The following is a 14,875-nucleotide window of genomic DNA, read 5'->3' as shown; positions in this document are numbered from 1 at the left end:
ATATAGCTGCCATGAAGACCGATATCTCCTGTCCTGGCCCCATAAAAGGCGCATTTATAATCCGATTTCACTGAAATTAGACACAGTGACTTATGTTAGGCTTTTCGACATCCTTGTCGTATATGGGTTAGATCGGTTTATTTTTAGATATAGCTACTAAAAAGACCAATATTTTGTTATACACAATTGAACAATGACTTGTACTAATTAGTATTTGGTCCAAATCGGAACAAATTTCGATATAACTGCTACGGGATATAAGGTATGCAATTTTCACCGGATTTTGATGAGCCTTTGGGAGCTTTATCCTAATCTGATCCGATTTTAATGGTAGTTTTTAAATATCATATTTTTCTCTTTTATAACAACCACCAGGCTATTACACCTAAACAAAACGGGCTGCAATAGGTTGCAATGCCGAAAACACCATCATGCCATACGTTGACATCGCACTCAAAAGGCATGCTCTATGTGAGTTCATGTGACAGTAGTGATAGTTTTGAAATTCTTTGGGAACAGAAAAATCACAAAGATATTTGTTTACCTGCCATTTTATGGCTGCGATAATCACATGCAATGATGGTGGCCTGCCTCTGTGTTTCCAATGGCATGATGTGACAACAATCACACATCATCCAGTAAGGCTTGGGCTGCGCTTTAATATATAAAGAAGCCACATAAATTTACAATTTCACATCTAGTGCGACCTGTACCTTTTTCACAATAACACATGGACACACGGACGGACCGCAGGATAGATAATCGGAAATGACTTGTTTGAATCAGGAGGTGATTTCAATTCGATTGGTATACTTATAATGCGACCGAATCTGTCGAACTTCCTTTGGTTTATGCGCTTATTTCTGACATTCAGAATCAACATTACTCGTAGATTATATTGGTCAAGTAATTCGCTTTAATGCAAATGTTTCCAACATTTTGGGCAACATCTCGTTTGGTAATCAATCAATGGTAAATTGTTTTGGATAAACCACTGTCCTGTGCTGTGCCGCTTAAAGAGATACTTCTGCTGCTTTTTCTGCTTATCCATGTATTTTAAATAATGCTCCAATTTGTAATTGTCCTAAACTATTGATGGAAACACATGGTTACTCACATATTATTTTATTTTTACTCATCTTTGTCATTACCAATTTATAGATGCAAATTTAAATTCGGAGTCATCGCTTAATCTGGCCAAAAATAATGCCAACAACAACAACAACAACAACAATAGCATAACAAGCGATGCAATTAATAATAACAGTGACATCACGGCCAGTGCCAGTGCAGCGCGTAATTCGACAAATTCATTGAATGCTAGCCAAATCAATGGAGTCACCATCAATGACAACGATATGATTTCGCCCGTGGTCATGGCAAAGTTCCTGCAGGAAGAGCTCAAAGCTGGCGAGGTCAAGCATTGCGATACATGCCAGTGCTCGAAGGATCTAACGGTTTTGGCCGATGTATCGCATTCCTACTCGGTGGCCACCCAAACGCCTTTTATGTCGACGACCAACAATGCCAGCAGCAATAACCTAAATGACAGCGGGGCACAATTGTGTCTGCGTTGCTACAGCAACCTCAATTCGCCATCACGCACCAACAGCCCATACACCAAGAATCTACTCAAGTCCAGTGACTCGGTGATATCGGAAACCAAGAGCTCCGTCTCGGATCTGAACGAAATGGAGAAACTGTTTACACCTATCAAAAAGGACGATCTCATGGTCAATCCCATCTTGGGTCATCATCGACTATGCGAGAGGTCGTATACGCAAAAGAACGGCGGCATAGCGCCCACGGCGCCAATAAAGCTCTCCTATAGCACACTGCTGGAAAACATGAAATCCGGCAGCAACTATCAGCGACGTTTCGTGGACGGCGGGGGTACAGCTCTAAATTTGCTGGAGGAAAAGGCAAAGTTGTCGATTTTACAAAAATCCAAACAAGTTGCTGAAGACATCAACGGCAACAATGATCTACTCGACGAAGAGAAGCCATTGTTGGATCCAAGTCTAGGTGAAAATATTCCAGTGGATTCAGCGGAGGACTCTTTGCACGTCAAGGCAAAGTTAAGAACTGAAAGTTCGTGCGAATTACGACGAGCGATTACCAGGGAGCCGATCAAGTCGCCTACCGCCAGCACTAAGAGCGCTTTGGAGCCATCAAAAGCCTCCATCGATGGTCTGGTCAAAACGGCGATGACGGGCAGTGTGACGAGTGTATGGAGCAAGACAAGCAGTTGCGAAGGTGCCCGGATGTTTGAGAACTTCAATAGAAATCTCATCAAAACCATAAAGGTAAGTGATAGTGTCACGACAATTTCTGTCAGAAGAAGGGAATTTTGAATGAGAGTTAAGCACACACCAATCATTAGTTTCAATTGAATCGTAAAGACCGTGCTTTCCCGCAAATGTCCCATTAAGGAACTGGGGAGAACGTAAAACTATTGTAAATAGAAGGGAACGTATTATTTTCATTTTTCTTTCATTTCTTGTACGATCTTCTCAAAAATTTGCACAACGATTGCATCTATGGCTCCTACAATACCAACGGATTTTGATCGAAATTCTTCATATCAAATTAAGCAAATTTTAAATTGGACGACTTAGCCTGCATACCCAATGTGGTGTTTATTTAAGAAATGAACCAACGTAGTATTTATTGTACGACTTAAACCACATTATTTTTTTATAGGGGGTATATTCATTTAGTCATATCGTTTGCAACACATCGAAATGTCAATTTCCGACCCTACAAAGTATATATATTTCGGATCGTTGTAAAATTCTAATACGATTGAAGGATGTCCGTTTGTCTGACCGTCTCTTCGTCTCTCCGTCCGTCTGTTGTAATCAGAGTGATTACCCTCAAAAATGAGATTGAGCTTAAATTTGCCACAACCCAAATATGGTTCAGATCGGATTCAATTTTGATATAGCTGCCATATGGACCGCTATATGAAACCCAAAAAAACTTTATTTATCACAGATTTCGCTGAAAATTGATATAGTGAGTAGTTTTAGGCCTCCCGACATCCAACCCAAATATGGTTCAGATCGGACTATATTTAGATATAGCTGCCATATAGGCCGATGTGCCAGTTAAGGATCTGAGCCCATAAAAGTTGAAATTTGAAACAGTGAGTTTCGACATCCGACATGCCTATATGACAGCTATATTCAGGTCGGATGTCCCTATATTTAGATATAGCTGTCATATAAACCAATATGCCGATTAAGTGTCTGACGCCCATAAAAGCTTTAATTATTACCCGATTTCGCTAAAATGTGAATCAGTGAGTTTTTTAAGCCTCCCGCCCTCTGACCCATTTATTGTAAAGATCGGACGATATTCAGATATAGCTGTCATATAGACCGATATGCCTGAATGAAGCCCTTAAAAGCTTTTTTTATTACCCGATTTCGTTGAAATTTTAAATAGTGAGTTGTTTTAAGCCTCCCGACATCCGACCTAAATATGAATCAGATCAGACTATACGGATATAGCTGTCATATAGACCGATCTTCTAATTTTGGATCTTAATCTCATAAAAAGCGAATTTCTTGCCCGATTTCACTGAAACTGTTATATGTATGTGAGTTCTTGGGACCTGGATAAAATATGATCGAGACCAGTCCCTATTTAGATATAACTATGGCTATAGTAGTGAAGTTATAAAAAAACAGGATGATTATTATGTCCTTGGTGGTGGGTATCCAAAGAACATGACACGTTTTTACTAGCAAAAAAAAACTTGCTTGAAAAGTCCTTGCACTTCGGTCTCTGTGCAAATGCAAATGCAAGTTTGCCCATGAACGTTCCATTAAGAAACAGAGGAAAAGTAATCGCGAAAAACGGGGTTTCCAACAACCGCTACAAAATTTTGTTCTGATGTTCTCGCCAGGATTCGAACCCAAGGGCCGAATTACAGCATACGTGATCGAGAGCGCTTTCATAACGAATTAACTTTCATTTCGTATTTAATGGATGTTATACCAATTTTACGCGCATTTTAATGTAACATTTTTTAGAAACAGTTATCGATTTAAACATTTGCGCTCTTAATTATCAAAAATTCTACTTCAATAAAGGAATACACAATTCTCAAAAGAGAGAATTGTCAGTTAGTTAGACACTTCTAAAAGATTAGCAGAGAGTTAGTAGAGTTAGTTGAATAACCTTCTGAATATTCTGAAAAAAGGATAAAAAATGCATGATAATGCCTGTTAAGGTGCAGGCACCGAATGCAGTTATTGCTTGTTTTTAAGATTCAAGAAAGAATCTGCCAAATCCTTACAGCAGGATTAATAAATCATGTTGATTAGCAGCCAGTTGGCTAACTTCGGTGTCATCAAAAATTAATTTATGAAAATCAGCTGATTTTATAATGGAAAAGCGGATGTTTATCGAGTTTGTTGTCATTGACGTGATACAGAACTAGAAAAACAGACTGTAAAGGTGGAAAGAGTGCCGAGTTGAGGGCTACATGCATCGTTCTGGAATCTTAAAAGATTTTCTTATCTTCTTATCTGTGTTCACTTTCCCTTTTACCCAGCACCCATACGCGAATGAATGTTTCTTAAATAAAACCAAAGAAGTTTATTGTTAGGGGGAAAGTGAAACCCAGAACGTAAAGGACGCCACCGTAACGCAGAGGTTAGCATGTTTGTCTGTGATGATGAATTTTCAGGGGGTTATCCCCTCCTAATTCTGGCTTATAAACATTTCCCCAAAGAGGTGACACACTGCGGCATACCGTTCGGACTCGGCTATAAATTAGGAGATCCCTGAGAGGAGTCCCCGTTGATATGGAAGAACTTGGCCCTTGTTCTTTATGAGAATGTTCATGACCAAATTAGCATTGCATTAAACGTAAAGTGACCATATGTCCTGCCTTATATGGAATTCATGCGTTTTTTCCCCAATTTTGCTAAAGAACTCCTTTTTCAAAAAGTTGTCGTTTCTCGAAACTTTGCCCCATAATTGTATTAATTGTAGCAGAATATATATACATATAGAATCAGAAACACTTTTTTGTCGGTCACTATTAATAGGCAATCAAAGCAATCATTGTCGAGAATTTGTCAATCGAGTCCAATCTGGACTATGTTGTGTTCAAATGAAAGTGAATACTCAATTTTTTTTTGCCTGCTAGGGTGATGATCATTTACTTCCGAATTCCTCGTTTATTTCTCTTTCGAGGTGAACTTAATGATCGAACATTTCTTGCAATGGAAAAGGAAAGCTAGAGATCGCAACACACGAACCTCTGCGGGAAGCGTTTCGGCCTGTGTTAGATGACTTATCGAGGCAGTACATACATAAGTAGATCATACTTGTATCGAATATACCGCAAAAAAAGGTGTTTACGATGTGGGTACGACTCTCACCATGTTCAACACCTTTTACACTAGCTGTTCTATATCAACGCATGTGTTTTCATTCATAATCAAAAGACCGTGCCTTCACACGACACGTCCATAATGGGTTTGAATTTTAGTAAATTTAAAAAAAACCAATCCAAATCACAAAACTGCCAGGCGATTTTGGTAATTAGCAATTTTAGAGGACAAAGGGATGGAAAAATACTAGCAATTGTGACTACAAGATCTGCAAAATTTGGGCTTAATCGTTTCACATTCAGATACAGCTTCCATGAATATATCCCTGATTAGCACTCATGCTCCCATAAAACGAACATTTATTCCCCAATCTAGTAGTCTTTAGGAAACGGGGGTCTCACATTAACCAACCTGAGCTTAGTTGATTTTTATACCCTACACCACCACTGCGTTGCAAAGTTTGTGCATTTGTTTGCAACGCTAAGAAGGAGAAGAGCTAAACCCATTGATAAGTATACTGATCGACTCAGAATCACTTTCTGATTCGATTTAGCCATGTCCGTTCGTCCGTCTATATGTATGTTTTTGTTGCTGATTTCAACATATCTGCAAGATTTCATCAAAATCGGTTTAGGTTTGGATTTAGCTCCCATGTATATGTATCGCCCGATTTGCACTAATAAGGCTGTAATAAACACAATTTTTAACCCATCTGCACAAAATTTGGCACGGATTGTTTTGTTACTGATTTCATTCATCGGATTTCATCAAAATCGGATCGGTAGCACCCATAAATTTCTAACGCCGTATTTGCACTTATATCGCCGTAGTAACACAAATTTTCAAGCGATCTGTTTGAAAGTTGGTTCAGGTTTTGATATAGCTCTCATATATAAATATATTTGTATATTGCCCGAATTTATAATTGTAGGGTAGGTATAGGGTATTATATAGTCGGCTCCGCCAATGTAATAGGAGTAGGGAACCCTACGGTCCGCAACCGGACAATATCCGATTGTATGAATTTTTTATCTTAAGCTTAATGCTTTTTGTAATCATTTCTCCTCCGGAGACACAATCCCAATTATTGGAATATGCAAAACAAAAGTTGCATACAAATGAGATTTAAATTCTCTTAAATAAGTTTCCACTTACTTCTTTGAAACTACTTTCAATATGCTTATATTTACGGTGCAGTAGGTTTTTAAGAATACTATTCTCGCCCAATTCTGCTTATTTAATATAGGAATGCCTCTTTATTGGCAAATAAGGGTGACAACGTTAACTATACCTCGGCTTTGGTGAAGCTAAAAATGTCTTTCTCCTTTCAAGAATATAGAAGTGGTTAGTCCCTTCTTCTGACAGTTTAAAATCATATATGCTTCATATTCATGCTTTCTCTTTGTAGGCTGAAAATCCCAAAAATCGTGGACCGCGTCTATGTGCAATGCGTATCCAACAAAATGGCCAAAGCAATATCCTATTGGACAATATCGAGTCAATTGAAGCCATCACGCCCATCATATACCGGCGACGGGAACGTCTATTGGATGAAGAGCTCGACGATGGCAAGGATATCATAACATCAAAGACAACTTTAAGCAATGTCCCACAACAGCAGCAAGAAACAGCAATAGAGACGGCCAAGGAGGCCGTCGAAATAGAAGATCCCCAGACCGGACTAACAAACTCGAATGGCGACAATAATTGCAGTAACCAAGGTGGGGAAATGGCTGCCACTGTCTCTGGGGATGGCAAGCGACTACAAGCACCAGATGAGCTTTTGCTATTTGCTACAGAAGAAAAGACTGATAATTTGTTAGGAGACAAGAAAATTGAAACGAACACGGGCGTGACTTTGCCTCCCGTGACTTGTGATAATAGTTGTAAAAATTCCGCTGGCACCCAATCGAGCTCACTTAACGACAATATAGACTTTCAGGAGACGGTGATACTGCGGCGGCAACAACTGAGTCGAGTAGCCGAGTGGGTTCAGAATAACACGCAGCAAATGGAGCGGGAGCAGCAGCAGCACCACCACCAGCACATAGAAAAGCTTAACCACTGTGCATCATCAGCCACCGACCATCAATCGTCCTCGTTCTCCACTCTGGACCAACTGGATTCGGTGTCAGTGGAGAAGATGTCCTTGGACTCGGGCTATAAGACAACGCCTCAGTTCCAGCCAGTCGCCAATTCAAGTCAGGACGATACCATCAAAACATCCGATGAGTCCCTCTCGCCCAAGTCTGAACTAAACAATGAGATTCCAATACAATTCTCACTGCAAGCCAGTAATACTGCCTCGATAAGACCCGATTCACCGGAGGGTGGCGCAGATTCGTCTGCCAATGCCCATTCCTACAGTACACCAAAAACCTATTATAGGCGAACCTCACGCTCCGGTCTACCAGTGGCCTACACCACACCCGATCCCCAGGATTCCAGTTCGCAGTGCTCTCAGATAATACCAGAACAGCCGACATGTGATATAGTCAACTACAAATATTATCCAAGTGATAGTGATAAGACGAGAACGTTGCAGCCGGAGCTGCATGCTGCCAATCAGCATGTGGACATTGCTCAAATGGAATATAACGTCAAGCAATTTCTACTGAAACAGAACGAATGGTCCATGAGAACTACCGCAAGCAATCAGGTCCCAACCACAGCACCACCACCACAACCCACATCTGCTTCTGCATCCTTCAATAGACACGCCACCATAAGGCCCATTACTCTGTTTTCATCAACATCGGGCATTGGCTTCGGTCCCGGAAAGGGAGAACGCGTTCTATGTTTGCCCAGCACAACCACTACAGCAGGAAATACTTCCAAGAACATTTCCACTTCCTCGAGCATTGTTTCTGGAATGCGCCAAAGAACTGAAACGAATTTATAAATACTTTAAGATATCGACACGACACTGGTCGCCGTGTTGTCATGCATGCATTACACCCCTATCACAACTGCACTACATTTAAGCTCTATTCAGCACTCTCCTCTCTTCTCTTCTTTCCATTCCTAGTAACTGCGATACCGTTTTTTACATACATGTGTGTATTTCAATGTATATGTGTATAATATAGGAATCATTATAAATAATATTGGTGTCACTGCAATAGAGAACATGAACATGTTCTTCCATAATTTTGAGTAGATCTTCTTAAGACAGCTTTGATAACAAAAAAAACCTTTGCAAAACTCACTAATCTTTAGACAACTTAAGCTGCCATTAGACGATCAGACATGTCATATGTAATTTCAAAAATAGCAACTCTGAAAGTTGTACACATCGTGTGATACGTACGAAAAAGAAAATTTATATGACAAATCGATATTGGAATAAATATGCAACTTTTTCGATTAAATCGAGCTTTTATTTCAACAGATATACACGTAGACACATGTCTATTGTAAAAATACAATACCTATGAGAATACATGCTGATTAGGGTGCGCTCTATTAGAATACTCTTTTGAATACAGAAATGACATGTTTGATCGTGTAAAAGAAGCCCTATGAGAACAAACTGAAACTTTCTAACTGAACACCAACTATAGCTGAATAATTTGTATTGTTCTTCTAACTTTCGAAGTTGCAGGTCTACGAGGTTTGTACCAAAAGTATCGCATCGAACTTCATGAATGATAGGCATTCGAATTCGAAGACGTACATATACCAAATCGCGTTCAACATGACATACACGAGTATCAACATAGCGAAAAAAACAAACGAAAATCAAACACACGGCACGGCATAACTATGAGCAGCACCTGGGTTGAAATTCTGAGTCCCGATTTGTATTTTCTTCAGAAGTATCATGAGAAGCTCAGCTGAAAGCTACGGGGCCAGTCCAAATGTTGCTAATAGTGTAGGGCTACTCAGGTAAACGGAGTATCTATGACTGCAGTCGCGAACAATTAGTGGTATCGAGAGAAGTCTCAGCGAAAGACCAGACGAAAACGCTATAGCTTAAACACTAAGTGCCTGTGGCGCTCGATACTCGTTAAATAACAAATGGCCATACTGACCCCGCGGCGAACGGTCGTATGGCCCGGAATGATCCGGCTCCTCCATCGAACTTGACGAGCATCGCTGTCTTCACATTGAAATATGTGGCTACGACAACAATTAAATCAAACACCTGTAACTCGCAAAAATTCCCAGTTCACGGTACTTTTTGTACAGTCCTAGTATACCTCTATTGTATGATGATATAAATTTTTCAATTTTCAGCAGCACGTTTACATTGCAATTTAAATGATCTCGATTTAATTAAATCCAAAAACAAATCCATACTGTTTACTGTGCTCAAGTTCATTTACACATGTACACGTGCATATTACACACATACATACACAAATCTTGGCAACAGTTGCAAGTTTTGGTACCTTTATCGATTATTTAGCCATGGGACATAAAATAAATCCAGCGAAAATTTAATTAATTTTTGTATGTTAAAATAAATGTCAAATACGACTGGATTTAGCACGTAAATGAGGGAAAGGCCACAAATCCGGATTTAAAGAGCAGCACAACGTGCTTTAAAATATAATCCCAAGGAATTATACCAAAGATAAAGGAATGTATAGCCATTGAAACAACTCATATGTGAAAGAAATTAACTCAAACACTTTCCGTTTCATGCAGCATGAGTTATTTGCGTACTCAAGCATAAACGAGTTCGAGTCTTTAACTTTTACTCCATGTGTGTCTACACTTTACACTTGGGTTTAATAGATTTCTCTTGCCTAATTCACTTGTCCACCCACCACCATGGGATGTGGTACACAAATCTGGTCTTTCCGTTTGTAAGACCTCGCAATGTCGATTTTTGATTCTTGATCGGTTTGATTTTTTCTACTTTTCTCACTGCGATATTCAGGCATTTGCGGTAGTATTGATGGCAAGTCACACGTATTGTTATTCTTTTTGTCTCAGTCGTTGGTTAGACAGCAACGAACGAAAACGCGCAAGGATATGCGCATAATTTCATTTGAAACCCAATGAAATTGATGGTAACTCAGAACTTTAACCTTTTGTATTTAATTGTCAACAAATTTTATTCATCATTTGGGGTTAATTCTGCATGCTGTATGTTCACCCAATACAAAACTTTTCATTTTGCCCTATTAAAATTTCTACACATTTTCAACTCATTCTGTATGTATATATATATAGCAAATAATTAAATATAAGCTTAAGGATTGCTTCAACATACATTAATAATTGTATAGCATTTGTACAGCACTAAAAGTAGAATTCCGGCGTGTTATACCGGAAATAGGCGCCAGACTTTAACCAGCTGCATTTAGCATGGCCTCCATCAGCAGTATAAGCTAAATAATAAGAACGACCCCAGAATTAGTAGCAAAACAAGTTTGTAATACTCGTGCATACACATACACATATATTCATATATACATACAAACATACATTCATATAAAATTATATAATGAAATTAAGTGGAATTCTCAAAAATGCCCATGAAGCCATCAACAGCAATATATATATATGTTCCCTATTTAAGTGACTACGAGGGTTGCCTTTTATATTTTGCGATTAGAGAACACAAAAACAAATATTAATCATCGAGAATCTCTTTATTGTTTTACAAAATATTCCCCATTAAAATCTATACACTTTGCTACGTTTGCGTTTAAACCAATTGTCGAAGCACTTTTGCCACTGTGATTGAGGTTACTCCGAAATATGCATTCTGAACGCATCAACCGCTTTTTCAGGTGTCGAAAAACGTTGACCTCTCATATTATTTTTTACGTACGGGAATAAAAAAAAAATCATTCGGTGCCAAGTCAGGACTATACAACGGATGACTCGATGTTTTGAGTGCTGAAAAATGCAGTTGTTTCGTATTTTCGGAGCATTTCTTTCGACGAATCGACACGGGCCTTTTTTTGAGCGATTGACAAGTTGTGTGAAATCCAACGCGAACAATTTTGTTTTTTGACGGTCCAATATTCATGCAATATTGAATGTATACTGATCCCACTGATGCCTAAGGTTGTCTCAATCTCACGATAGGTCACATGATGATCTTGCAATATCAGTTGGCGCTCAGCATCAATGGTTTTTTGGAACAACAACTGATTTTGGACGACCTTCACGAAATTCGTCTTGGAGTGAACTACGACCTCGGTTGAATACACCATACCATCGATAAACACTGGTCCTTGATGGAACAGCTTTATCGCCAAAAATTTAATTTCACTGTCGGACAAAATAAAGTGCGGTTTTAAATATTTTTAATTTTTTGATTGAAACATATATTTGTTGTTTTCAAGTGTTTATAAACTATAGTTTTATTTTTAATTCGGTAAATATTTTATCTAATAATGAACTTAAAATTGAAGTCTTACTTTATATCTTCTATTTATAATACAAAGCCATTTCTAGTGACAAAATAAAGTAACACTTCTCTAATAAATATTAAAAAAAATTAAATAACTTTAAAATTTAGTACGTAGTTGCTCCTCCTTTGTTATTTATGACTTCTCTCAATCTTTTCGATATACTTAAAGCAAGTATTTGTTGGAATTGCCCTCCATTCACTTTGCATTTTTCCAAAATATTTGAAGATTTGATCTGGATTCCATCGGAATTTTACCATCTAGGATAGCCCAAAGATGCTCTATGGGCTTTAAGCAGCCCATTCTAATTTTACAACGTTATTTTCTTACTCGTGTGCTTGGAGTCGTTCACTTGCTGAAAGCTTAACTCCCCCAAGCCCATTTCCTCCGCACTGCTCTAAAGATTTTCCTCCAAAAAATTTACATAGTGCTCTCCAGTCATTTTAGAGTAAATTTTTACACCATGAGGCTTCCTCCACCATGTTTTACAGTATGTATAAGGTTTTTAGTTTTTAGCCTTCGTGTTGGTTCATACCATACTCTTTTCCGATTTTTGCAATTTTTAAGTTCATATTTTGACTTGTTTGTCCACATAACTTTATTCCAAAATGATTCAAGCATATTATACTTTTTTGCAAAAGCCAATCGTTTTTTTTTCTATTGGCTGCTCGTAGGAGAGGCTTTTTCTTAGCGAATACACTTTTTAAACCCCTTTCATTAAGTCTTCTTTGGACAGTTCGAGTCGAAATATTTATTTTTAGTTTCTCTTTAATTTCTCTTTCTCTGGCTGTCGTAAAAGAATTTCTCTTTGCTAGAATTGCAATATGATCATCCTCAAGCTTCGTCGTCTTACGTTTTCTGCTACATCATTTTTCAAACTTTTATGTGATTTCTTTATTTTATACAAAGCAATAATTTTTCTGACTCCAGATTCTGATATTTTATACATGGAACTTAACGCTTTCAATTTCATCCCATTTGTGCGATCTTGTACCAACATATCTTTTTGAGTTTCGGTTAAGGGCTTAACCACACTTTATTTTGTCCGACAGTGTAAGTTCATCGATGCATCGATATTATAGAGTTAATCCACGTCGAAAGTTGTAAAAATAATCGCACGAAAATGTTCACAATTTAATTCCATTTTTTGGCCGAGATGAATCCTTTATGTTAGTGTAAGCAACACAAATAGCGCTCGTATGTCAAAGCGTTCTGAATATGTATAACCAATATATACGTATACACAATACAAGGGTTGTCCAATCCCGAAATAAAAAAGGCAACTCTCGTATTTATATGACTATCATTTCGCGACAGTTCTGTGCCTGCTTTGCAAAAAAAAAAACTATACCATTCTTAATTAATAAATAAATATTTCTTACATACCTGTATGAAATTTTTAATTTTTCTATTCTTTAAGTTCAAAGTCGCAACCAAAAAAAATGAAAATTAGTTAATTTTTCAATTGGCAATTTATTCTTTAATTGAAAAAGAAATTTCACATATCGTCACTGGAAATAAACTTTTAAATGAAAAAGTAAAAATTTAAATTTATTTATTTGAAACGAAAGCTAATTTCTATAGTCAAACATCTTCGCGAATCTTGTGTTGACTTCAAAACAGAATGTTTTAAAGACTATAAAATCACAAATTTAGATCCATGTGAATGGTAGTAGCCTAGACACTGTTTTAGGAGGAGCCAATTCCACCTTTTATTTTTTCGAAATCGGATTAAAAAAGGTCCCCTGTGTTCTAAAGAAGCAATTCGGAAGATAAGTTTATATGAGAGCTATAGCAAAGAGATAACATGTCCCATTCTTGGCAAAGCTATGGATTATAACAAACTCATCTTCTGTGCCCACAAGACATGAATGTCGGGAATGTTGGAGATTTTTGTATCATCCTTGGCACATATATTCTCAAGATGTTATGCCGGAAGGTTTGTCTATAGGGGAGCTACGGAAGGGCCTTAGCACGCCTGGGTCGAGCTTAGCACCCTCCAGAATAATTTTAACACCCCCTCCCAACATTTTAAAAACTATGTTGTTTGCGATAAACTTTGCATCTTTTATTTCTTTTTAAAGGATTTTAGTCCTCGCCGAAGATGGAAGCTGGAGTCGATTTTGAACGTACAAATACGTCTCTTGCATTATCACAACCAACGATAATTCATTTACTTAACGATGTATTGGTGTCGCAATCACTTTCCTTTTCTATGATATGTCAGTAGTTTTTTGCAGTTCGTTCGGAGTTTAAAGTTGTGTTTTAATTTTATCTAATGTGAGTGGTCGATATTTCATGTACTTACGTAAAAAATATTGGGAAGTTTCAAATATCTACGAAGAGAGAACTCAAATTTGTCGGAATAATTTTGAGACGCTGAATCAAAAGTATAAAACTTTTTTTTTTTTCAAAATTGTAAGTTATTTACTCAATTTCGACGAGAGCATCAATGATTTTCGTAAAGTACATACAAGTACAAATGTCCACCTATTGAAGAGTAACTTACTTGGCAATAAAAAGATCTAAGCGCAAAATAACATACCACATGAAAATAACACACGAATCTACATTTTCAATTGTAAAAAAAAGGGAAGTTATGCATGACGACATAAATCTTTCACCATATGTTGGAGTTCAAGTGCAGCAAACAGTATCTGCTGAAATCAAACTAAAAATGTAAGCTTTTAAAGAAATATGTTTGACGTTTTTCAAAGAGTATTTAATATCTGCTATCTGTATGTATTTAAGATGAGGTCATGATAACACTTTTCAAATTATTTAAAATATTATGGGGACTCTACATGGCACATCATGATGCGTGGCCATTGCAATTGTATTGGTAAAAATACACCCTGTGTGCGTCACATGTAAACAGAACCATCCATCATGGCAGAAAAATCAAAATCATTTGATTTTTTCGATGATTGGTGTCTATCGATTACCTTTTCCACAGAAATGTGTAGTCATTAGTTAACAGAAATGAAAAAGCGCGTTCTGTCTTAAATATAATTATAAAAAGAGAAGAAAAGTATGGAAAATCAAAGAAAAGAAAAAATCAATGAACCTTTTTTGGCAGAAGCACTAATCAAGACCGCGGGTAAATTTTACAATTTAAAAACAGCAGAAAATGTTTGCAGTTTTAGCAAA

At 37.5% G+C, this 14,875-nt stretch overlaps 1 protein-coding gene across 5 annotated transcripts in view; it reads left to right on the top strand.

Annotated features, from left to right (window-relative positions):
* Positions 1-8,654, top strand: part of LOC106095836 (putative mediator of RNA polymerase II transcription subunit 26) — a 109,421-nt gene extending 100,767 nt beyond the window's left edge. For all 5 annotated transcript variants that reach the window (XM_013263230.2, XM_059360236.1, XM_013263234.2 and 2 more), the window contains exons 5-6: positions 1,162-2,306; positions 6,760-8,654. In XM_013263230.2, coding sequence (XP_013118684.2) covers positions 1,162-2,306; positions 6,760-8,253 — 2,639 coding nt within the window. In that variant the 3' untranslated portion in view covers positions 8,254-8,654. The remainder of the gene's footprint in view (positions 1-1,161; positions 2,307-6,759) is intronic.
* Positions 8,655-14,875: the final 6,221 nt, after the last annotated feature.

The sequence above is a fragment of the Stomoxys calcitrans genome, chromosome 1, assembly GCF_963082655.1.
Source record: "Stomoxys calcitrans chromosome 1, idStoCalc2.1, whole genome shotgun sequence".
NCBI lineage: Eukaryota > Metazoa > Arthropoda > Insecta > Diptera > Muscidae > Stomoxys > Stomoxys calcitrans.
Note: the sequence above shows the minus strand (reverse complement) of the source record. Positions and strands in the feature narration are given on the sequence as shown.